General features: G+C 48.2%; 1 protein-coding gene across 1 annotated transcript in view; it reads left to right on the forward strand.

Moving 5' to 3' along the window:
- Nucleotides 1–4,771, forward strand: part of LOC119360954 (protein PAIR1-like) — a 5,588-nt gene extending 817 nt beyond the window's left edge. Inside the window, exons 3-12 of the mRNA XM_037626381.1 lie at nucleotides 6–196; nucleotides 872–1,025; nucleotides 1,341–1,475; nucleotides 1,630–1,682; nucleotides 1,772–1,960; nucleotides 2,401–2,463; nucleotides 2,552–2,973; nucleotides 3,446–3,611; nucleotides 3,993–4,098; nucleotides 4,204–4,771. Of these exons, the coding sequence (XP_037482278.1) occupies nucleotides 6–196; nucleotides 872–1,025; nucleotides 1,341–1,475; nucleotides 1,630–1,682; nucleotides 1,772–1,960; nucleotides 2,401–2,463; nucleotides 2,552–2,973; nucleotides 3,446–3,611; nucleotides 3,993–4,098; nucleotides 4,204–4,352 (1,628 nt within the window). The 3' untranslated portion in view covers nucleotides 4,353–4,771. The remainder of the gene's footprint in view (nucleotides 1–5; nucleotides 197–871; nucleotides 1,026–1,340; nucleotides 1,476–1,629; nucleotides 1,683–1,771; nucleotides 1,961–2,400; nucleotides 2,464–2,551; nucleotides 2,974–3,445; nucleotides 3,612–3,992; nucleotides 4,099–4,203) is intronic.
- Nucleotides 4,772–25,432: the final 20,661 nt, after the last annotated feature.

A 25,432-nucleotide genomic window follows, 5' to 3' on the forward strand; every position in this document is an offset into this window, starting at 1 on the left:
TGGAGGAGGCGCGGCGTTCTCTCAGGGCGGAGGTGGCGGAGGCGCGGCTTTCTCTCAGGGCGGAGGTGGCGGAGGCGCGTCCTTCTCGCAGGGCGGTGGCAGCGCGTCCCTCTTGCACGCGCAGTCGCAGCTCTCTCAGGCCTCCCTCGACGAGAGCCTCCTCAGCCTCCTCTCGCAGGCCCCCGCGCGCGACCAGGTCTCGTATACATCATCCTTCCTTCTTCTCCAATTGTTGCTACTGTGTGGTGATCGATGATCCAGGCCGCGTTTGCTTCTACCGGATGGATCGGTGGGTTCAGTGATTTTGTTCGATCAGTGGGTAACTAGTATAGTAGTTTTGGGATTTTGTTGGTTGCAGCAGCAAGTTTGCAACGAATTGATTGGCGTTGGTTATTGTAATTAATCTTTTCCACTGAATCCACTTGTGCTTGTTTGATAGGCAGAAGAAATAGTACAAATCTCTGCAGTTGCCATTTCATTGAGCAAATTCGTGAACTAAGTATTGCTTGATATCTCAATTTGGTGCACGCGAGCATTCTGTACAGCATGACTGAAAGTGTGAGTAGCATTCATGTACTGCTAGACTGTTTGAAATGGTGATTTTTGTCACTATGTTTTGTCGGAATTGACGCCCTTCTGGGCACAGTCAGTATGCAGTTCCACCAATATTTATTCATATTCGTCAATGCAGAGGGAATTTCCAAACCAACAGTCCTTATGCTACTAAATGTTTTAGGGAGAACAGCTATGTTTTTTTTGTTATATTTGCTAGTTACAGAAGTTGGATTCCTTAAAAAAAAAGTTATATACGGTGCATAGTCTTTATCTGCTGCCCAGTTGTGATCTTCATTCTCTTTCCATTGGTGACCAGAGATTTGCCATGCAAGAGGACCCGTCGAAGCGGATGTCTTCGTATCTTGCCAGTTCAGCTTCTTCGTGTATGCGCGACGAATCTCAGCTGCAACTTGCAAAAATACCAACCAACCCTATCCACCGCTGGAGCCCCTCTTTTCTGGATAGCAGATGTAAACTCAAACCCTTGCACCTGACAGAATTTATATTGTATTCATCTTTCTTTTGCGGGGAAATTACATTTCACTCATCGGCATAACAACAGTTCACATGCTCTTTAAGCACACTGATTTTGGTGTTCTGAATAGGTTCACAAAGATTCTCTCATTTACTGGGCATGTAAGGTCAAATGGTGCATGCTTTAAACAGATAGTGCACCTGAAGCTGTTCTAAACCTAGACTCTAGGTTCTATTTTTAGCTGTCACATTGTCATGATAAATTTGGAAGTATATTTAAACTAAAGTGACCAATTGATGTTGTTCGACAGGTCAGGTTAATGAGGATGTTGAGCGCAAATTTCTGCATCTGGCAAGTTCAGTACAGAAGATGGGAATGATATTAGACTCAGTGCAAAATGATGTGATGCAGTTAAACAGAGGCATGAAGGAGGCATCACTAGACTGTAAGTCACCCCTTAATTTGTACTAGTACTTTAGATAAACAAAAGGGTGATAGTAGTTGCTGCTATTTTCTTCATGAGTTTTGCACTCTGATTCTGTTACTTCCCACAAATAGGACATCATCGACTAATGAGAGCATGTATTCGTTTTGTTCAGCTGGTAGCATTCAGAAAAAGTTTGTGCTCCTAGAGGACTCTCTAAAGCAAATTGTAAGGATAGCTGCTGGTTCAGTCCTTTTTTCCTTCTTTTTGCTGAGGCAACAAAGTTCTGTTTAATTAATCCAAACATGCTGCCACAGCTTAAGGGACAAGATGATCTCAAAGCACTCCTCAAGGGAAGCACGAAAAGTAATCCTGACCAGCTGGGTATTCTCACCCGCAAACTGGATGAGATATCCTCGATACTTTCAGTCTTGCCAAAGCAAGTTCAAACAGAATTCGAGCAATTCAAGGGTGACATCTTTAGATTTTTTACAAAAGAGATGGAGGTACTACTGCTAAGACCAACCACTAGTTTTGATACAACTCTGTTAGGTTCGGTTGTCTTTGGAAATTATTCTGATCACTGGCATGTGCATATAAGTAATTATCTTATCTTGATGATTTACAACTATGTAAAGCTCTCTCCAATGTCCAAATGTGTGAGTTTAGTTTCATATTTACATATAGGTTGGTTCATACCATTTTCTTCTGTATCTTTCTTTTTCCAGGAACCATCATTTCGGTCGTCTATTCATGATATCTAACACTAAAAATTCTCATTGTGCACTAGGGCTTATTTTTCAGCATTTTACTCTAAAGTTAAAATATTGCTTTTGAGGAACATGCACAATCTTGTATATCATCTGGAATGCTCAACCGTCGTCACTACACATACTAAAGCAAAGCAACTAATGTGGCTCTTCCTGATCTTTGCCTCTTTGGACAGGGGGTCGTTAGAGCTGTCAGATCTCTCGATAGTAGGCTGCCCGGTGTGATGCAAATGCTGGCAGTATGTGTACTTCTTACTCAACTATTTGAATTGACAAGCCTGTCAGTATTTTTCTCCTCATATTCTATTTTTCTTTTCATTGTTGAAGGACCAGAGCTGCACCACCAATGCAAAACCCCTGATGAACCACACAGCAGCAGAAAATGGAAGCCCCCTGATGAACCAGACACAAGTAGCAGAAGGAAGCCCCCTGATGAACCAAGGACCGGTAGCAGACAGAAGGCCGCAGAAGAAACCGACGGCAGTAGCAAATGGAAGGCCCAAGAGGAAGAACCAAACAGCAGTAGCAAATGGAAGGCCCCAGAGGAAGAACCAAGCAGCTGGAGCAAATTGGAGGCCCCACAGGAAGAAACCAACAGAAATAGCAGCAAATTCAAGGACCCAGAGGCACCTCACACGAGTGGCAAATGGAAGGCCCCAGGTGAAACAAACAGAAGCAGCAGATGGAAGGTCGCAGACGAACCAGAAACCCGAGGCAAATGGGAAAGCCCTGATACCAGTAACAAAACCGTAATCTTCTTCTAACCTCAGCTTCTTACAACAGATTTAGGTTGTTAGATAACTACTATGCATTGCTGCTGTGGTGTGGAGCATCAGATGTGAAAATTGCCTTGATGAAATCGATACGCAAACTGAACCTATAAATCTTGAAATCCACAAGAAGGGGTATTAAACCTACTACCACTCTTATGTGCAGGAGGATCTTGTGATAAGATGCTTCTCTTCTTTTCTTTCATTACAAAGCTAGTTAGTTCTGGCCTTTCAAATCTTGAGATGTCCAATATTCTAATGCCTGTACAGTAGAGCGTTATCTCTGTTTTGACAGCAAGATTAATTGGATTGGTGTCTTTCAGTTATAATGCTAATGAAAAGAATGTGTCCGCTTTCTGAATATGCATCTGCCTTTGCTTTAATCTTCCCTGATCCTTGTTTGATTTGAGATTCTACTGACTAATTAGGCTTATTTATCTGTCGGTGCCAGCATTCCTGTGCCCGTGGTTTATCATCGAAAGGCGGTTGATCTGAAGCCAAGGGTGGAACAGTGGATGGTACCGAAACTGGCTGGCCCAAGCTACAGCAGGCCAGCGCCACCTAAAGAGCAAGAGTTGGCCATTCAGAAGGTCAATACAGAGGCGCCAATCAACAAGGTAACGAATTTTCTAGCTCGGCTGAACGAGTGTAAATGTTAGCAGAGATGAGATCACCTAACGCGGTGTTGCTACATAGCTAACGGCTCAAGACCAACATCACTGAAATATTTTTCCTGAAAGAAGAACATCACTAATTTACTGAATCATTTGTCCTGAAAGAAGAACATCACTTGTCCTGAAAGAAGAACATGCCTGATTAACTAACTGACTGAATTTACTTGAGCACACTTGCTGCCGCTGCTTCATAAATGCTCTGTGGTTTGTGCCTGTTAATTAAGCAAGTGAAAGGGTAGGTTAAACAAGTGTGAAGTTGTTCTTGGAAGGATGGTTACTGAGTGTGCTGATGATCTTGCTTGGTTGGTTGTGGATGTGGAAAAGATGCAGGCGACGCTGGGCATTCTAATCGACTCGGACGACGACGGCGACTACGAGGGGGCTGACAGCGACTGGAGCGCCTCCTGCGTGATCCTGAAGTTGGAAGCAGGTAGAGGTAGCCGCGGAACTGAACTGAATTTCCTTTCTCCCTCTGCGTGCTGGTGCCTCTCATGCATGCATGCATGCTGATCCTGTGTGTGCGTGCATGGTGCAGGGTGTCCGGGTGATGAGGTGGTGGCGGAGGAGGCGACGAGCGAGGGGGAGGGGGAGGCGCTAGAGATCCTGAGGCGGGCGAGGAAGCGGCGGCGGAGGGAGGCGAACGCCAACGCCAACGCCACCGTGCTCGTCCAAGACCAACGCTGAACTGAGGCTCGTACAGCAACCCAACGGTAACGCGTGGCTCCTACGGTGGGTCGACACTCGACAGAAAGTGCTTTAACAGAGGTGTGGTTAACGGGGCATACAGGACAGGTTACAGACGCCGGGAGAGGTAAAAATTCACACACTATCTCACCGTGTGGTGATGTGATGTACAGACAGAGACAAGTACAGTATTTTTCTTCTTTTTCCCTTTGCACAGACGAAATGGAGGCTCGTACTGCTAAGCAAGTTTAAGATTTATCGGAAAAGGAGTTGAACTCTAGATATGTTCTCACTGAAAACTTGATCGAGAAAGGAGCTTTGTTATTGGATCAAAATACTCACGTCTCTTAAATCATGATCAGAGTCAAGGCTAGCTTTGTACTGATCTCATTATGCGATAGCAATGGAGAAGGATAACGCAAATCATGCTTCACCTATATCGTTGTTGGGGGCTTAGTTCTCCATGTTCTTTGGTTGTTTGTGGTACAATCAGTGAGGAAACTCAAATACCATGCACGTTTGGCTGGTCAGAATTGCGATCTCCATGTATAGCTACAGAATGTCGGACTGAGCTTCAGTGAGAATGTCAGTGTGTTGGAAATTGGAACTCTAACAATATGTTAAGTTTCTAGGATGGCATGAATATGCATACTACTTGGTTGTTACTACTAGTATTCATTTTCCACTATCGAAGCGATAACGGAACAAGCGGCCGAAGGCCCAAGTCCTAAAACCTTGTCCGGGGCCTCTTCGAAACATGCAGAAAACAAACAAACTAGAGCAAAAGAAGATTACAAGACCGCAGAGCGAGTCTGGCAACTTGCACAATCTGAAGTTATCATGCATCAATTCTGCAAAACCAAACATCAGGACCAGTGAACCGACCTATGGTTGGATGGTTAGAAGGACTGTGGTATCCCCAGACCTTTGTCGTGTCATCAGTCATCACCAGGTCAATTTCCCATAGAAGAATACTCCATCGGGTCTTTAGTGTGCGCCTCAAGCGTTAGCTGAACCCTTGATGCTCTCACCCCCACATTTAGTCGCTAGCATTGGATTTTATTTATTTCATTTCTTCTGTTGGATAATTTCCCAGGGATTAGAGCTAGGGATCAAGTAATTGAAAGTTGTGCGCATGCAAATATTACAACATTAAGGCTTTTTTTTAACAAGATTGAGAGTTTCTGTAAAGTACAGTAGCTTTCTTGTAAAGACTAAAGACATTATCTGATTTGCTGAGTTGCCTACTTTAGGGGCAAGTACACGAATGGTACCACTAATTCTGTTAGAGGAAAGTGTTGGGTCTTAATTTTGAAGTAAATAAATGGTTAAATATTAGCACTAGTACATGTTTAGGACTAACAGAAGCATGTTTGCACATTAGCATTATCTAACATGGACTCAAAGCTATTTTCCATGGAAGACGCTACTTCCGTGTTAAGAACCCGTAGACCCCATGTTTACACTGATCTCAGGTCACAAATTTGTACAGGTTTACACCGATTTTTCATAATCTCTCGATCATAATTTAGGTTGTCTGATCGCTACTTGCTTAGCTTCAACTTAGCATACCTTTTCTTGAACTACCCATTTGTAAGTTGCTCTGCATTTCAGGAGGTTCTGCATCTCTCAGGGTGATACCAAACTTGCATCAATATGTCATGGGTCCACTCCGTCAGGTATTTATCCATTTTTTTTTATTTTTTTCTGAGAACTCTCACCCAACTTAATTACTGCATCAAGATTCATAGGTACTAGGTTTGGGCCATACGGATTCCCCAACCATATATGGCGACCTATATCTAAGTTACATGCAAACTGAACGAGATTGTGAGCTTCAAAATTAAAGTTTCCATGCATGAACGGTGTCTATCTGATGGTAGATAGTGTTTGTCCCAGAGAGCGGTGTTTCTGCTCCCGGGCTCAAATGAGCCCGGGCAAAATAAAAAAGAATCGTTAAAAATAGATTTTTTTTTAAAAAAATCCCGATTTTTTGGAAGCAAGATGCTCATGTGCGTGATGTTCGTGCAAAAATCGGTGAAGTTTGGACACTCGAGGAGCACGCGATAAAAAAGATAAATTTCGGCTTTGTGAGTAAGGTTATTGTTCACGCACTGTTTGGACCGATTTTCTCAGATGTCCAAACGGGGTGAAATTTTGCACAGACATTACGCATGCGAACATCTTCCATACAAAAAAATTTGAGATTTTTTTGAATTTATGTAGTATATTTTTTCTGAATTTACTGTAGCTCGGGAGCAAATGAGCCCAAGCATCGAGTTGGATTTTCGTTTGTCCCATGACTTTTTAGCAGTGGCGTGCTTTTTTTTTTACTTTTCTTTTTGGGGAGGCAGAATTGTTGGGGTGTGACTGTTCGTTTATCCAGCTGATATATGGGCTGGGCCAAAATCTTAGGGTGGGGCGTGCCCCCTACACCCTGCTGAATCCACCAGTGTTGCAAATTCTTGTTTCCCCTAAAAAAATGCAAATTCTTGCTATATCCAAAATTCAGTGAAACAAGCATCGTGCTATTGACATGGAAAAAACCCCGTACTTGGTTTCCTAAATTTACGTGTACACATTTTTCTATTGAAGAATGTTCAAATATTGAAAGTGTACCGAACTACTCAAGAGATAAAACCATGGGCCTACTTGTTGCTTCAGTGTTTCTATTTTAAGCTCGGTGCACTGTTATTTAGACGAAATGTTTCTGAACAGGCGTATCATGTTTGAACGTCCTGAGTATGTGCTTCTGTATTCTGCACTTTTTTGAAATTTACAAGAAAATAAGAAGTGTGCAAAGATCAAAGATCACTAGGTCGATGAGGGTATCTTGATTTTGCAGTTTAACTAGGTAAGTTGTGTTACTTTCTTGTCATTCGCTGCATGTCCATTTCAAAGGTAAATGTATATTTGAGCCCAATCATGTTTGGAGTTCGTGTCAAACCATCCCAAGCATGTAAAGACAGTATCCGCATTCCCTTTTTGTTGTTGCTTCGGTTACTTAAAAAAACAGGAGGATAACCCCCCGGCCTCCACATCAGGATGATGCATACTGGCATATATTATTACGAATGCAAAATTCAGCTGCCGAACAACATTGGCCCGGAAATAATGCGCAAGAAAATCCAAGGTTGCATGCCTCGCGACAGTAACTCCACTAAATAATCACTAACTCTATGTTACAAGACGACATCAAGACGGAAAATGCACAACTCCTAGACTGCGCCTTCGGTTACTTGCTAATGAAATCTGCTTAAAGGCTAAAAAACTGCTTTGGACCACTGTGGCACACATCATCTGGTCTTTTTTCTTAACTATCTTTGCCTTTTGCTTTTACATACTTGTGTGGGGATCTATAAATCGGTATCTCTTCTTTCTTTTGGAGAAGCAGTTGAGACGTTGGACTCAGACTAATGTATTGCATGTTGTGCGTGCTTAAACCAAGGGTCCAAAAGCACTTTCGCCGGTTATCTTATCTGATTGCTACTTGCTTACCATGGACCACGATGCACATCACATGATAGCTTGGGAAGTCCTCTGAATGTAGTGCAGATACACACACCCATCCACCGCAGAACGAGTAAGAAAGAAGGATGAGCGAACCGATGGATGTTCTGCGTGCTGAATGCTGAATACTCGTTGCTGCACTTGGAGAACCCTCATCGTAGGGGCATGAGGAGCTAAGGATTAGCTAGGTCGCTCTAACTTAATTTTGAAGGGAACAAGTCTCATCCAGTCGTCCTCTATACCTAGAAAAAAAAAATTGGCTGGATCCTTGGGTCGGAGTCAGAGTCAGATTTTCTAGGTCTACTTGACTATTATTATTACTACCGGTCAAGCAATGCCCATATTTTGGCATTGACATTACATCGGTCAACCATATATTGTCAACCTTTAACTTGTTCACATTTGATGGTTCCCCGCAGGCCTGTAGACCGAGACATCGGCTATTCGGGTTGACTTCCGGCTGTTACTGTGGCGGTTTCAGACTGACATCGATTGTTCCCTTTGTTCTTCCTGGTGTGTATTTTTCATGACTTGAAGTATTGTTTGACTGCACCCGTAAGTCTCTGTTGCGTGCAGCGTTAAGCTCTTTGCCAGCAACCGCCGCGCTTGGTTATTTCCTGTATGTTCTGTCATCATGGGTGGCTTGGGCTGTTGGGACCTGCGCGGGAGTCTTCGTGTCTTCGTTGTTTTATCTACACCCTTCTTGTTTTTTTGCAAGAAGTACCGATCTATCGTTAATGAGTAAAAACAGTACAACAATTTTGTGAAGTAAAAATTACAACAAAGTCATGGACCACATTGCAACGACTATAAACATTGGAACGGAGTCGAAGCCAGATAAAGGTTATTATACTTGACAGTAAAAAAATCGTCGTGTTAAAGCCCTCGCGAATGAGCTGTGCACCCCAAGGACCCGACAAGATGGGCAATCTCACAAAGCCACCGAGTACCGACAATAGAGGAAAAGAGGCTAGGCTCGGGCAACGACAAGCTGGGTTTAGAGGGTAGTATTCAGTTTCAGTGTTAGGCATGTGGTCGGTTTCAGTGGCAGCTCAGTGCAAGAACTGACCCGTGGTATTCCTGGCGAGCGTTCAGATTCGACAGGGCGGTTGCTCCGCCAAGCATCGTCATTTGCTTCTGCTTTGACCCGCCCCGCCTGTGGTTTCGACATCCGAACCCGGCGAAGTAAATATGCAAAGGTTCCGAAGTCTCGACGACCGTCCATCGATCTAGCCTAAGCTTGGTCCAATCTTCTAGAGGTACACAAAACGGTCTATCCCCCTGAGCTGAATCAAAACCATGGAATGGAAGCAGTCCTCACGTGCACATCGAGGCCCGATCCCGCATCGGAAACGAAAATGGGGGTTCCACCTTTTCTTCCGGCCGGATTTAGGAGATCCGGAGAGGACCAAATGGGAACGTCTGAACCCCACAACACTGTAGACCGGGCTAGCTGCACGGGCCACGCGCTGGGAAAAACAAGCCCACCTCCGTCGCGTCGGCGCCGCGGGCTCCGACGCTCCGTCCTCCGACCACCTCCGTCCAGATCGAAACCGACCGGGTCGGGCGGTGCGCGGCCGAAATGTCACTTCTGCTCGGCAGGTGGTCGTGGCTGTGCTTTCTTTCTTCGGACGCGAGCTGCGCACGCCTCGCGGTTTTCTAGTCCCTGGAAACGCGACACATTGACGGACGGGATGGATGGTATGACAGCCGGCGGGTTGTTGCTCCCTTTTTGCTACTTTGACCGAGGGTCCGAAGCAAAGTGGCTATTATTCCCCGGGGTTAACTGCTCCGTGCGAACTTCATAAAACCTTCTACTTTTAGTCCAAACCAGGGTAAGATTCTAGGTCTCGTCTTGAGCTGTTACGTGCAGGTTTCCTACGGCAGGTGTAACGTTCTTGTAGTGTTTTTGTCATCCGTGACATCATCGCCAACTATGCGGTAGACTACCGAAATTCTGGCTTATTAGTCTTGCGTAAAAAAATTCTTCATCGACCAGTACTTCATTGTACTGTATCCATAACAAAAGATGCTTCCACATCGAATATGGCCACGCCATCAAAGGTGGCCATAGGAGTCGCCTCATGCAACCAAAAAAAAAAGGACCGCCTATAGTTTGCTTCACAAATACTCCTTCTGTTTTTTTTTGCATCGCATTTGTTTTATTTGCCAAGAAGGATCTGAATCTATAATAAAGGTTCATCAAAAGTGCAAAGCACCCCCAACATAACAAAATTTACATCGAAGTATCTCGACCTTTGGATGACCACTACCGCCATCGGAATGAGCCATCGCCGCCCTTCAACGAGTCCGATCTTGTCCATGACAATCGAGAAGTCTTCGTGCACGTGCCCCTAAGGACCACAATCTTGGAGCCACAAACGTCAACGCTCAAACCTTGAACCGATATGAAGCGCCTCACGCCATATGCTGCCATCACAAAAACGAGAAACCCTAGCCTCGCTTCCCCAAGGAGATGTAAAAAATCTATGCCAAAGGCTCTATCAAATATGCCCCGATGGACAAACTCGAGGAGGCTCGTCTTAAGTTGTTACATGCAGGTTTTCTGCCGCAGGTGTACCGTTCTTGTAGTGTTTTTGACATCCGTGGCATCATGACCAACTAGGCGGCAGACTAGCCAAATGCTGGCTATTGGTCTTGCATTAAAAACTCCTCGTCGACCGTTACAAAGCATTACTTCAATTACTGTAGCCCTAAAAAAGATGATTCCACTATTCCACATCGATGCCTATAGAGTATGAATACGTCCACGCCATCAAAGATAGGCATAGGAGTCGGCTCATGTATTCAAGACCACCTATACTTCCGACAAAACACGAATGAGGAGCGAGAAAACCTAACCTTGCTGCTAACCCAAGGAGACGGCATAAATTTATGCAGAATCTTCGTTGAATCTGTCCCGATGGACGAACTCGAGGAGGATCGGAGCTCGGAAGATCAACTCGAAGATGAGACACTGCCATCCGCTTGAACGTTGCTCCTATGAGAAAAAAAAAACTTAACCTAAACTATTAGCCGGAACCAAGGCACATAGATTCCCCTCGCTGCCACTGGCCGCCGGAGCGGCATGAAGATGGGAGGAGAATCCACGGGCTGGCCGACAAGGTCAGAAGGGATTACACATGTCACCGCCACCGCCACTAGAGCGGAGGAAGAGAGCGAGAGCAGAGACTAAGAGCACCTACCGACAGACTTGGCAAATCCAACCCCTCAAACGCGCGCAGATGCGCCCGGGCGCGTCCGCGGACACTGACCGGTCATGCCTCCAATAATGCATTCCACATCCGGATACCTCAAATTAGAAACCTCAAATCCATATTATTACATGCAACGCTAAGCGATCTTTAAGTGAAGCTTGTCCGGTTCTGCCATGCCCATGTCTGGCGGCCGGCTGCGCTCCCCAGAGTGTTGGTCCGGTCGCTGGTAACGTAGAGTAGGGCATGGGACTCAACAAATTAAATATCCCTCCATAAACTAGTTTGACGCATATTATATGGAGATTAAAGGAAGACAACTTTCATCCTCTTTGTCGAGGTCCTTTAGCTCGAGAGTGATGGAGGACTATGTCCGAATTCTGGAGATTACCGGGTTGGAATAATGTGAAGGAATGGTTATTTCATGTGTTGTATCCACCATCTGAGATTGAAAGATGCATTCTCATGACCCTGTGGTGCTGCTAGTGTTAGGGAACGTAGCATGCAATTTCTAAAAAATTCCTACGCTCACGCAAGATCTATCTAAGAGATGCATAGCAATGAGAGGGGGAGAGTGTGTCTACGTACCCTCATAGACCGAAAGCGGAAGCGTTTGGCAACGCGGTTGATGTAGTCGAACTTCTTCTAGCTCTGACCGATCAAGTACCGAACGTACGACACCTCCAAGTTCTGCACACGTTCAGCGTTATGACGTCCCTCGCCCTCTTGATCCAGCAAGGTGTTGAGGAAGTAGATGAGTTCCGTCAGCACGACGGCGTGGTGTCGGTGATGGTGAAGTAATCTGCGCAGGGCTTCGCCTAAGCACTACAAAGATATGATCGGGATGTAAATTATGGAGGGGGGGGGGGCGCCGCACACGGCTAACAATTGTTGTTCTATGTTGTAGGCGCCCCCTTCCCCACATATATATAGGTTGGAGGGGAGGAGAGGCAGCCAAGGGGGCGCCCCAAGTAGGAGGAATCCTACTTGGGGTCCTCTCCCAATTCGGCCAACCCCCTTTGATGATGATATTGACCTGGGGTAGGGTCATAGGCCTGACCTATGCGTCCTACCCAAGGTCACTACCCTAGAAGCAAAGAAGCTCAAGAGACAACAAGGAGTGCCCAATAAAGGCGTCGAGTGCAATCCACTCGACCAATCAATCACTCGGGTACCCCTCCTTCCTGATGTCACACGACCAGTCAATCACTCGACCATACAAGAAACCACTCAACCTACTGAAGACCAGGAGTCACTCAGAACAACAACGGTCAAGCATTCACTCTGTAGTCTTTAAGGTCATTAAAAGCACTTATGGCTGGCGTTATCAGTAACGCCCCATCTTTATGTACATTGAACTCTTGGTAATGGGTGATGGCCGGGGTCGTGGCGCACTCTATATAAGCCACCCCTCCTGTGGCACAAGGGTCCGCACCCCCTGTAACACACACTCTCATAATCCAATCGACCGCCTCCGGGCACCAAGACATAGGCTTTTACCTCCTCCGAGAGGGGCCTGAACTCATAAACACTTGCGTACAATCTCACCGTAGCTAGGACCTTGCCTCCTCATTCGTAACCCCTATACTTACTGCCAGACTTAGAACCACGGCAGTTGGCGCCCACTGTGGGGCAAAGCGTCTTAGCGACTTCCGACGAGGTTGCATTTTCTTCGATCTTCATCAGCATGGTTTCCGACGGTGGTTTGGTCATGGGCCGCGAGTTCCGACTCAGCGCGCTCACTTTCGTCGCCGACGACTCCGCCTGGCTCCAGGAGGCCCCCCCTCGATGTCGAGGCTCTCCCGGCTCATGGCTCGGTGCACTTCCGCGCTAGTTCCTGCGGCGTCCTCCTTCGGCAGCCGTCTTCTCCGTACCAGTCGGTCGTCGCGTCGTCATCTCACTCCACTGGACGCCGCCGCAAGCGGTCTGGGCGTTCGCGGCTCCAGCAGTGGGTGAGACACGTGGTGGCTCGTCAGGAGTTCACCCCTCAAGTCAAGGCGATTGAGCCCGACGTGTTTCCTTGCGGATCGGTCGATCTGTCGACTGATTTTGCAGATACCTTCTCCGAGAGCGGGAGTTGTGACCCCACGGCGGAGGTCCTCATGGTCGACTCCCATCGCGGTCTGCCTGGTTTTTGTCGCAGCAGCGACGGCGGCAGAAGCGCTGGCCCGTCACTCGACCATGAAGAGTATCAGCCCCAACCTCCCAGCTCGTAGCAGAGGAACGAGCTGCATCGCCGCAACGTGGAGGCTCTCCAGACCCCCATCATAGGGGAAACCGCCGAGGTCCGGGCCTTGGAGGCGGTGCGTGTGGCCACTCTGGCTGAGCGCACCCGTCTGGAGAATCTCCAACATTCTCTCGATGAGCTTACGCACCGACTGAACCCCGAGTCCAGTCGACATCCGCGCCAATTGTTTCCACCGGAAATTCAGGTATTCCGTACACCAATTCAGAATTTGGCAGCCGCTGCGCGTATTGCAGAGTCCATTCAGCCGTCCCGTTCGGAAGCTGGAAGAGGCTTGGAACAGATAAGAACGCTGCTCCGAGCAGCGGGAGACCAGAACTCCGCTATGTCCCAGTCACGGAACAGAATCCACAACAGATCAGTGAGAGCAGATACCATTCAGTTGGCACACATTCCTAGGTCCCCTTTGCGGCATGGAGTTCATGATCACCGCCAGGATCGGTACCTAGGAAGAGCTCATGGAGAATATGATCGTGAATACGCCCGCGACAACTACCATCGAGCGCCTTCGCCCCTTCCGAGGGACGGATCATATGCGCCCCAGCGCAATGACAACATGCGTCTGTATGGAAATGATTGCAGAGTTCCAGTCGACCCCAGAGAGTCCGGCTTCGACAAGAGGTCTGTACTTGTGCAGGGTTTGGTCGACCGGAATAGAGCATACAGAGAAGGGTTGGATCAGGACAGACCCAGTGGAGGCAGAGTCCACGTTTCCGGCCCAAGTGTTTTGGAAGAGCCATTAGAGCCGCTGAGATTCCTCATAACTTCAGACTGGCAACTGGCGTCAGTAAGTTTACAGGTGAGTCAAAGCCCGATACTTGGCTCGAAGACTACCGAGTGGCTGTGCACATTGGTGGCGGAAGCGATGAGGTGGCCATGAAGCACCTTCCTCTGATGCTTGAAGGTTCTGCCTAGGCTTGGCTGAATCAGTTGGCCCCTGGGAGCATTTTGAGTTGGGATGAGTTAGCCTGAGTGTTCACCAGAACGTTTGAGGGCACTTGCAAGAGACCTGCTAGTCTACCGGAGCTGCAACATTGCATGCAGAAACCGAATGAAACCCTGAGAGACTATATCCAGAGAAGGATCACTCTGCACCACACAGTGGAGAATGTGTCAGATCACCAAGCAGTCTGTGCCTTCAAGGAAGGCGTTCTCTACAGAGAGCTTAATCTAAAGTTTGGTTGGACTGGAGATATGTCTTTGACTCGGATGATGGAGATTGCCACCAAGTACACTAACGGCGAAGAGGAAGACCAACTCAGGAGTGGCAAGCACAAAACAGTCGCCCAGGACACCGGAGAAGGAAATTCTAGTCGGAAGCAGAAGCAAAAGGCTGAGGCAGCAGGTCCTGCCGAGGCAGCAATGTTGAATCAAGGAAAGTTCAAAGGGAAACCCAAAGGGCCTTGGACCCCCAAGAAAGTGAAGGACCAGAAAGGAAATGATGTGATGGATTTGCAGTGTCATATTCACACCAAGAAGGATGAGGAGGGGAACCTGATTCTCCCCAAGCACACCACTCGACAATGTCGACTCCTAATCCGGAGCTTCCGAGAATGTAAACCCAGTGATAAGGACAAAGAGCCTGAGAAGGAAGAAGAGGATAAGCATGATGACGATGGTTACCCCAATGTCAATGCCACCTTGGTTTTTGCCGATATTGGGAGCAAAAGTCGACCGAAGGTCATTAACAGAGAGGTGAACATGGTTGCTCCGGCAACACCAAGGTATCTGAAGTGGTCAAAAAACCATTACATTCGACCAGTCCGACCACCCGACATGCGTAGCTACCCCTGGGCGGCAAGCGCTGGTGGTCAACCCAGTCGTGGGAGGCACCCAACTGACTAAGGTCCTGATGGACGGTGGCAGTGGCCTGAATATTTTGTATGCTAAGGCCCTCAAAGGAATGGGCATTCCGATGTCCAAACTTAGTGAGAGTAACATGCGGTTCCATGGAATCATCCCAGGAAAGAAAGCTGAATCACTCAGCCAGATCACTCTCGACGTGGTTTTCGGCGATGAGAAGAATTTCCGCAAGGAGAAGTTGACGTTTGAGGTTGTGGATTTCCAGAGTGCATATCATGACATTCTGGGCAGACCTACTTATGCTAGCTTTATGGCTCAACTGTGCTATGTATATCTCAAGATGAAGATGCCTGGCCCCAGAGGTGTAATAACAGTTTCCGGTAACCGCCAGAGAGCAGAAGATTGCCTTCAAGATGGGGCAAAGATAGCAGATGAGCAGATGGCAGCAATAGAGTTTCAAGAGTACCAGAAGACCGCAGATCAGAGTGATTTGCTGCATGCTAAGAGGCCTGCCACGGAGTCTGCATTTTAATCGGCCGACGAGACCAAGCCAGTTCACGTTCACCCGACTGACCCCAATGCTGCTCCGACCCATATATCGATGATACTTGACAGCAAATAGGAAGAAGCGCTCATCCAGTTCCTCCGTGAGAATTGGGACATCTTTGCATGGAAGCCATCTGGCATGCCCGGTGTACCCAGGGAGCTGGCTGAGCACCGTTTGTGTGTCGATCCAAAAGTAAAACCTGTTAAAGAGCATCTCCGTTGGTCCGCCACAGAGAAGAGAAAAGCCATTGGCGAGGAGGTGGCTCGGCTCCTGGCTACTGAGTTCATCCGCGAGATATACCACTCCGAGTGGCTCGCCAATATTGTTATGGTTCCTAAGAAAGACAAATCACTTCGAATGTGTATTAACTTCAAGCACATCAATCGGGCCTGCCTGAAAGATCATTTCCCTCTGCCCCGCATCGACCAGATAGTCGACTCAACTGCGGGATGTGAGCGACTGTCCTTCCTAGACGCCTATTCCGGGTACCATCAGATCCGACTGTATGGACCCGATGAGATAAAGACGACTTTCATCACCCCGTTTGGGTGTTTTTGCTATGTTACTATGCCCTTTGGCCTCAAGAATGCTGGTGCCACATTCATGCGCATGGTTCAAAAGTGCCTGCTCACTCAAATCAGTCGGAATGTGGAAGCATACATGGATGACATTGTGGTTAAGTCACGCAAAGGATCCGACCTGCTGACTAACCTTGCTGAGACCTTTGCCAACCTGAGAAGGTATGATATCAAAGCTTAATGCATCAAAGTGCACATTTGGAGTCCCAAGCAAAAAGTTACTCGGTTTTCTCGTTTCCGAACGAGGGATCGACACAAACCCAGAGAAGATTGGCACAATCCTCTGAATGAAATGCCCAGTGCATGTGCATGATGTTCGGAAGCTTACTGGTTGTTTGGCTGCTTTGAGCCGATTCATCTCACGCCTCGGTGAAAAGGCACTGCCTTTTTACCGACTGATGAAGAAATCTGACAAGTTCGAGTGGAATGACGAAGCTGAAGCAGCATTTGAGGAGCTCAAAGCCCTGCTTTCCACCCAGCCGATGCTTGCTGCTCCGGTTAGCAAGGAGCATGTGCTGCTTTACATCGCAGCCACGTGACAAGTTGTTAGCACAGTGCTCATGGTCGAGCGGGAAGAAGAAGGCAAGGCCTTCAAAGTCCAACGCCCTGTGTATTACATTTCAGAAGTCTTAACTCCATCCAAGCAGAGCTATCCTCACTATCAGAAGCTTGTTTATGGGATTTACCTGACCACGAAGAAGGTTGCACATTATTTCTCTAATCACTCAATTTCAGTCGTCAGCGACGCTCCATTGCCAGAGATTCTGAATAATAGAGATGCAACTGGTCGAGTGGAAAGTGGGTGATTGAACTTCTTCCTTTGGATATCAAATTTGAGGCAAAGAAGGCCATTAAGTCCCAAGTAATTGCAGATTTCCTCACAGAGTGGACAGAACAACAACAACCGATTCAAGTTCAATCGAAACATTTGGACCATGTTTTTCGATGGATCCAAGATGATAATTGGCTCTGGTGCAGGAGTGGTCTTAGTGTCCCCATGAGGAGACAAGCTCAGCTATGTCCTCAAAATTCACTTTGATTCTTCGAACAATGAAGTTGAGTATGAGGCACTATTGTATGGGTTGCGTATGGCCATTTCACTCGGCGTCTGGCGCTTGATGGCTTAAGGCGACTCAGACTTAGTGGTTAACCAAGTAATGAAGGAATGGGACGTCAGGAGTCCCGCAATGACAGGTTACTGCAATGCAGTGAGAAAGCTAGAGAAGAAGTTTGAGGGGTTAGAGCTCCATCACATCCCACGAATCAAGAATCAAGCTGCTGATGATCTGGCGAAGATAGGTTCCACTTGGAAGCCTATTCCCAGTAATGTGTTCTTGGAGCATCTCCATACCCCGCCAGTACAAGAATATCCCTTCAAGAAAGAGCCCCTGCAACCAATAAGTTCAAGCAACCCGACTAAGATCGAGGTTCCAGCCGTGGTCGACCTGATCATGGAAGTCTTGGTGGTCACGCCCGATTGGACATTACCGTACATCGCGTACATTCTCAGAAAGGAGCTCCCAGAGGATGAAGATGAGGCTCGACAGGTAGTCCGTCGATCGAAATCTTTCACCGTGATGAAAGGACAACTATATAGAGGAAGTGTCACAGGAGTGGTCCAACACTGCATCACCTCGGAAGAAGGCTGAATGATCCTAAACGACATCCACTCGGGGACCTGTGGTCACCATGCGTCCTCTCGGACCATCGTGGCCAAAGCATACCGAGCGGGATTCTATTAGCCTCGAGCAAATGAGATGGCGAAAGATATAGTCGACAAGTGCGCAGGTTGCCAGTTCTACTCCAACATGTCTCACAAGCTTGCATCTGCCCTGAAGACTATTCCACTCGTCTGGCCGTTTGCAGTCTGGGGATTGGATATGGTTGGGCCCTTCAAGACCGGCACAAGTGGTTTCACCCATTTACTCGTAGCAGTCGACAAGTTCACCAAGTGGATCAAAGCCAAGCCCATCAAGAACCTTGGAGCAGGCACTTCCGTTAGTTTCATCAGAGAGTTGATATTCAGATATGGAGTTCCTCACAACATCATCATAAATAACGGCTCCAACTTTGATTCTGTTGAGTTCAAGGAGTTCTGCGCTTCCCAAGGCACTCGGGTCAACTATGCATCCATCGCACACTCGCAATTGAATGGACAGGTAGAAAGGGTGAATGGTTTGGTCCTTCAAGGGTTAAAGCCTTGATTGATGCACGATCTTAAGCATGCCGCTGGAGCTTGGGTGACTGAATTTCCATCAGTCCTATGGGGGCCGAGAACGACGCCCAACAGGTCGACTGATCGAACCCCTTTCTTCCTGGTGTACGGCGCTGAGGCAGTGCTACCGAGTGACTTACTGCACAATGCTCCCCGAGTTGAACTGTTCTCAGAAGCTGAAGTAGAGCAAGCACGCGAAGACGCAGTGGATCTCCTAGAGGAAGAGCGTGAGATGTATTTGGTTCGATCGACCATCTATCAGCAAGATCTACGTCGATTCCACGCTCGCAACGTCAGAGGTTGAGCATTTCAGGCAGGAGACCTTGTGCTCCGAGTGGTTCAGAAACGACCTCACAAACTCGCTCCGGCCTGGGAAGGTCCCTTCATCATCACCAAGGTGCTTCACAATGGAGTGTACCACATTTACAACGTTGCCAAGAAGATGGGTGAGCCACATGCATGGAACGCAGAGTTGCTTCATCCTTTCTATACCTAAAATCACTCGACCCGACGAGTTGTAATAAAAGTACTTCAGTTTGTTTTCCAAAGACAAGATTTTTACAGTATCTTAATGACTGGTTCCTCGTAATTACTTGTGTCCAAATCCCCTAGTGGGTGACTTAGCTACGAACCTGATTCGCCTAAGTTAAAAACATTCCGAGTGGAGAGCAATCCTCCCACTCGGGGGCTTAGCTGCGACCCTGAAATCGCCTAAGTTAAAAACACTCCGAGTGGAGAGCAATCCTCCCACTCGGGGGGCTTAGCCATGACCCCAAAATCTCCGAAGTTAAAAACATTCCGAGTGGAGCGCAATCCTCCCACTCGGGGACTTAGCCGCGACCCCGAAATCACCTAAGTTAAAAACACTCCGAGTGGAGAGCAATCCTCCCACTCGAGGGCTTAGCCGCGACCCTGAAATCGCCTAAGTTAAAAACACTCCGAGTGGAGAGCAATCCTCCCACTCAGGGGCTTAGCTGCGACCCTGAAATCGCCTAAGTTAAAAACACTCCGAGTGGGGAGCAATCCTCCCACTCGGGGGCTTAGCCGCGACCCTGAATACGCCTAAGTTAAAAACATTCCGAGTGGAGAGCAATCCTCCCACTCGGGGACTTAGCCGCGACCCCGAAATATCCTAAGTTAAAAACATTTCGAGTGGAGAGCAACCCTCCCACTCGGGGACTTAGCCGCGACCCCTAAATCGCCTAAGTTAAAAACATTCGGAGTGGAGAACAATCCTCCCATTCGGGGACTTAGCTGCGACTCCGTACTCGCCTAGGTCACAAATATCCTCTGAGCTATGCCACAAATACAACATACGATCCATCCTTATCCGCAAGGACGATGAGGTGTCGAGTTAACACCACGTCCGAGCTACGCCACAAATACAATGTACACTCCATCCTTATCCGCAAGGACAGCGAGGTGTCGAACACCACTTATGTGCTACACCACAAATACAATGTGCGCTCCATCCCTATCCGCAAGGACGACTAGGTGTCGCCAGAACACCGCGTCTGAGCTACGTCACAAGTACAATGTACTATCCAGATTCGCAAGGACGATGAGGTGTCGATTGAACACCACGTCTGAGCTGCGTCACAAGTACAATGTACTATCCAGATCCGTGAGGACGACGAGGTGTCGATTGAACACCACGTCTGAGCTGCGTCACAAGTACAATGTACCGTCCCGATCCGCAAAGACGACGAGGTGTCGATTGAACACCGCGCCTGAGCTCCGACACAAATACAATGTACATTTCACTCAGTAAAAGGTAATAAGATCAAGTCAGAAATGGTTCAAAACCAGAACAAAAGCCATGATATTCAAAGGAATTCAAGTTCAGATAAACCCTACAAAAGTTCAGAATCACAATAGGCAGAAGTACTCAGGCATCAAGCCTGAAAGAGTTTAACGATTACATAATCACTCAGCATTCCGAGGCAAATAAAGGTGGGGCATAATGTTCTGATCACTCGTCAGGAGAAGGACTTGCTGGGCGCAGAAATTGTCAAGGTCAATGCTGTCTGCGATGCGAGTGGCAGCGTCAAGGAAAGTGTCCATGAAGGACTAGAAAGTGTGCTTTTTGGTGTTCACACCTTGAGTTCCACCAGCTTGTCTTCTCTGACGTCCTTGTAGTGCACTCGGACCAATGACAGGGCGACGTCAGCGCCGCAGCGAGCAGATGATTTCTTCCATTCTTGCACTCAGTCAGGTATTTGATTCAGTCGAGTCATCAGAGACTCGAGGTCTTGTGAGAGTTCCACCTGAGGCCAGAGTTCAGCATCAACCTGAGTCATCACCGTCTTCAGTCGGGCAAGATAAGCAACAGCGCTGTCCATGCGTGATTCCAACCGCAGCACATTCATTGGAACATCTTCTTTGACAGGACAATTTATGGGGTCAAGACCCATCTCGACCCGCTCGGTTTCTGCTTTAAAGTCTGGACAAAGTTCTACACAATCAAAAAAATAGTGAGTCGACAGTTGGACAAAACATGTCAGTCGACATCAACAAATCAGTCGAACAAGAATACCTTCAAGCTTCAAGATCAGCTTCGTAGCAAGCTGTCCCAAATAAGACTCTAGCTCGCCCTTCTTGGCCTTGAGGCTGCCAACTTCATTGGTCAAGATGTCCTTGTCTTTCTTCAGTTGCTCGACCTCCCGATTGGCCTCAGAGACGGCAGTCTTCAGCTTAGAGTTCTCCTCTTCTAACTTGCTGACTGAAGCCAGCTTCTTGTCCGCAAGCGCTGTTTTCTCTTGTGCCTCCTTCTGGGCCGCAGCAAGATCCTGATCCTTCTTCTCCAGAGCCTGCTTCATTATCTCTAAAGAAATAACATTCTTCAGACGATCTTGAAGTTGGCGGTTTTCACTACGCACATCTGTTCGAGTGAAATCACTCGGTTCAAAGAGACTGAAAGAAAAAACATGGAGAAGAGCGAGTCACAAAGTGGACAGTCGATGATTGGTTACCTCCCATGACAACTACTTCGTCCTGAGCAGTCTTGAGGTTCTTCTTGGCCAGTTCTAGGTCAAGGTTGAGGCTGATTTGCTTCTTGTTCAGTTTAGAAAGTTGAGCCCCAAGATCACAAGACCTTTGCAGTCAGCAAATAAGATATGTCAGTCGACAGAAACAAAAGGCAATCACAGTGAAAGTTGCTCTAAGACTACTGCCGAATCAAACATTCAACAGTAGTCTCGAGGACTACACCCAGTGGGTGCACTTAGCGTGCCCCCACTGGTTTGGTTTTACACTCGGCATGGTCTGCCCAGCATGAGTAAAAAAATGAGATTCTCAGACCCCAGCCAACTACCAACAGTCGACCGTGGTCTTGGGGACTATACCCAGTGGGTGCACTCTGCGTGCCCCCACTGGTTCGGAAGAACACTCGACTCAAACCAAGTCGACTCAAGTGGAAGACCTATACAACTCTAAGACAGAAACACCCCAGTGGGTGATTGGATGTGAAACAGAGACCCATGATAGATGCACATAATAGGTTTCAAAACGATCATCTAAGAGCACCATATGGGCAGTGAAGCAACAGCGACAATTATCATTATTCAAGAGACCAGTCAGGAATCAACTAACCTTGACGTTGGTTTGTAGAGCGGTGCTGGCATTATAAGCCACCCGACTGGCCTCATGCACCACCTTCATCTGCTCCATCACGAGATTTACCTGGAGAAGAGCCTCCCTGGCAGCACTCAGTGAGTCATCTGGAGTCTGGTACACAGTGAAGAGTGATGATCGCAAGGCAGTCGAAGCAGCCACTGGGTCAGATGCATGGAGTTGTACTGGAGCGACAGAGGTCTGAGCAGTCGACCCCGATGGACGATCAGTCGACAGCGGATTTCCGAAAGTAACATTGGTCCGAGCCAGATCTCTGGATCGCTCGACCACCGTCTCAAGCACCAGTGTCAACTGAGGGACTTGAGCCTCGGGCGCTTTCCCGCTTGATGCCTTGCCCCTCCTCCTCCTCTCCCTCAGAGGCACTTCCTCTTCTTCATCATCCGAAAGCACGACAACGTTCCGTGGAGCTGCAACAAAAAGAAACCTCAGAAATTCAATCAACCAACAATTCAATCGACATAATAAATTCAAGTCGAGTGGAACTTACTAGCTTTGGAGGTGGTCGCATCATCGGCTTCCTCTTCACCTGGGGCCTTGTCAACATCCATGTCAGTTGTGGTGGAGGCTGGGCTGGAAAAGTTTACAATCCATTCGGTCAGAACAGAAGTATCAGTCGGTGGAAGAAAATACAGAAAGAAAGAACACTCACCCAGAGGCAACAGGAACATCCATCTTGATCTTCGGCAGAGTCTTCCGAGTCTTTGAGGGGACGACCTTGGGCTGCTTGGCAACCTTCTCCGTTGGCTCTGGAGTCGAAGTCCGAGTGCGCTTCTGTGCTTGGGTGCTTGGAGCCATGGTCTTGCCACGCCCGCCAGCTGGATCATGGAGTAGCTTGGATCGACATTCCGTATGAGGTGGGGAGTCGACTATCTCATCATCGTCCGACTCATCGCTCTCCTCCTTGTCCTCGTCTCCTGGAGATTGCCAATCACCGCTTTCCGCCGCGCTGTCCTCTCCCTCCTAGTCTTGCTCCAGGGCTTGTTCACCATTGGGCATCGAGTACATCTCAGTATAAACCTACAAAACAAGAAGTCAAGCGAATATCAGTCAGATTCGAAGACAGTCGCAAGACATATCCAAATACAAGAGGTGGCAGAGACCAAACCTTATCTAGTTGGTTGCTGTCGCTGAAGGGGTCGACTCTCTGGCACCTCTGGGGTTGTCCTTGTTTCCTGTGAAACTCTTAAGCAACTTGGCCACTGTCTTGTCCGATAGTTCCTCTGGATGGACCCGAGCAGTGTCGTTGGCTACAGAGTACATCCACATCGAGTGATCGCGAGCCTAGAGAGGCTGGATGCGTCGACTGAGAAACACCTCCAACAAATCCATGCCAGTGACACCCTGATTGATCAACTGGACCACTCTCTTGACCAACATGTTTGTTTCCACCCTCTCCGCAGTGGTCACTTTCAATGAGGAAGGGTCTGGGCACGATCTAAAGTGAGGGGGGGGGGGGAGTCCAGTCGACTGGCCTGGAGTCGCAATGTCCTGACAGTAGAACCAGGTTGACTGTCAGCCCCTGACCGACTCAGGAAGTGTCATGGCAGGGAAGAGCTCCTTTTCCTCTTATGGATACCTAAACCCCCACACATTTGGTTAACGTGTGTTCTCTCGTCACTCGTATTCTCTTTCTTCACCGATTGGGAGCGGATTGTGAAGATGTGCTTGAAGAAACCCCAATGCGGTCGACAACCCAGGAAGTTTTCACACATAGACACAAAAGCAGCAAGGTACGTGATGGTGTCAGGAGAGAAGTGATGGAGTTGGGCTCCGAAGAAGTTCAAGAAACCCCGGAAAAAGGGTGCGGGGGAAGGGAGAAACCGCGGTTGACATGGGTGGCGAGCAGAACGCACTCACCCGGTCGCGGCTGAGGTTCCGTCTCCCCCTCCGGCAGCCTCGCAGCCCCGTTGGCGATCAACCCAGACTCAGCCAGCTCCTCCAAATCTTCGGTCCGGAGCGAGGATCGGATCCAATCGCCTTGGATCCAACACGGCGGCAGCGCCGACCGCGAAGACGACCCCCGATTCGTCTTCTTGCCCTTCACCGCCCCCGTCGCCTTCTTCGTGTGTTCCAGCGCCACCGTCTTGTCCTTCACCATGGTGGCGGAGCGGTGGCATCGAGAGCGGAGGAGCCGGAAGCGGTGGAGAAGCAGAGGAGAAAGAAGGAGAATGGACGCGCATAGTGCAGGCGCCTCAGCCCCGTCACCTTTCAAGGACCCACTTCCGAGTGGCTGACGCATGGGCCCAGGCGATCCTGTCAAATCCCGCAACAGTCGCGCGCTGGGTACATGGCGAAAAAGGTGGCACGAAGATAGAGGCGCTCCTGTCTATCCATACCGCTTAACATGGCACGCTCCGCCTCGCGTGCTTCCCTGAAATTTTGAGTCCCGCGAAATTCGGGATACGCCGTAACTGATCGCGCCCAAGATTTCGCGTCAAAAACAATACTCGGCGAATGACGGTATAAATCCACTCGGCAACTTTTGAATCGATCAAGGCGACTGAAATGAAGCCGGAGTTCCAACATGGGGCCTCCCATTCAACATGAGTACTTGTGAAGCACAAGGGTCGAAACAAGATCAACTTCAATCTTCTTTTCACTCAGACCTCAATCCATTCGGGGGCTAATGATGATGATATAGACTTGGGGTAGGGTCATAGGCCTGACATATGTGTCCTACCCAAGGTCACTACCCTAGAAGCAAAGAAGCTCAAGAGACAACAAGGAGTGCCCAATAAAGGCGTCGAGTGCAATCCACTCGACCAATCAATGACTCGGGTACCCCTCCTTCCTGTTGTCACACGACCAATCAATCACTCGGCCATACAAGAAACCACTCAACCTACTGAAGACCAAGAGTCCCTCAGAATAGCAACGGTCAAGAATTCACTCTGTAGTCTTTAAGGTCATTAAGAGCACTTATGGCTGTCGTTATCAGTAATGCAATTCTTTATGTACATTGAACTCTTGGTAACGGAGGATGGTCGGGGTCCTGGCGCACTCTATATAAGCCATCCCCCTCCTCTGGCACAAGGGTTTGCACCCCCTATAACACACACTCTCATAATCTAGTCGACCGCCTCCGGGCACCGAGACGTAGGGCTTTTACCTCCTCTGAGAGGGTCCTGAACTCGTAAACACTTGCGTACAATCTCACCGTAGCTAGGACCTTGCCTCCTCATTCGTATCCCCTATACTTATTGTCAGACTTAGAACCATGACACCCCTCTCCTATTCCTATTCAAAGTAGGAAGGGAAGAGGGGGAAGGGTGAATCCTATTCCCTTTTTCCTTTCCTCCTTCCCCTTTCCTTCTCCAATTTGGCGAGGCCATAC

Source organism: Triticum dicoccoides, chromosome 2B (assembly GCF_002162155.2).
Source record: "Triticum dicoccoides isolate Atlit2015 ecotype Zavitan chromosome 2B, WEW_v2.0, whole genome shotgun sequence".
Taxonomy (NCBI): Eukaryota; Viridiplantae; Streptophyta; class Magnoliopsida; order Poales; family Poaceae; genus Triticum; species Triticum dicoccoides.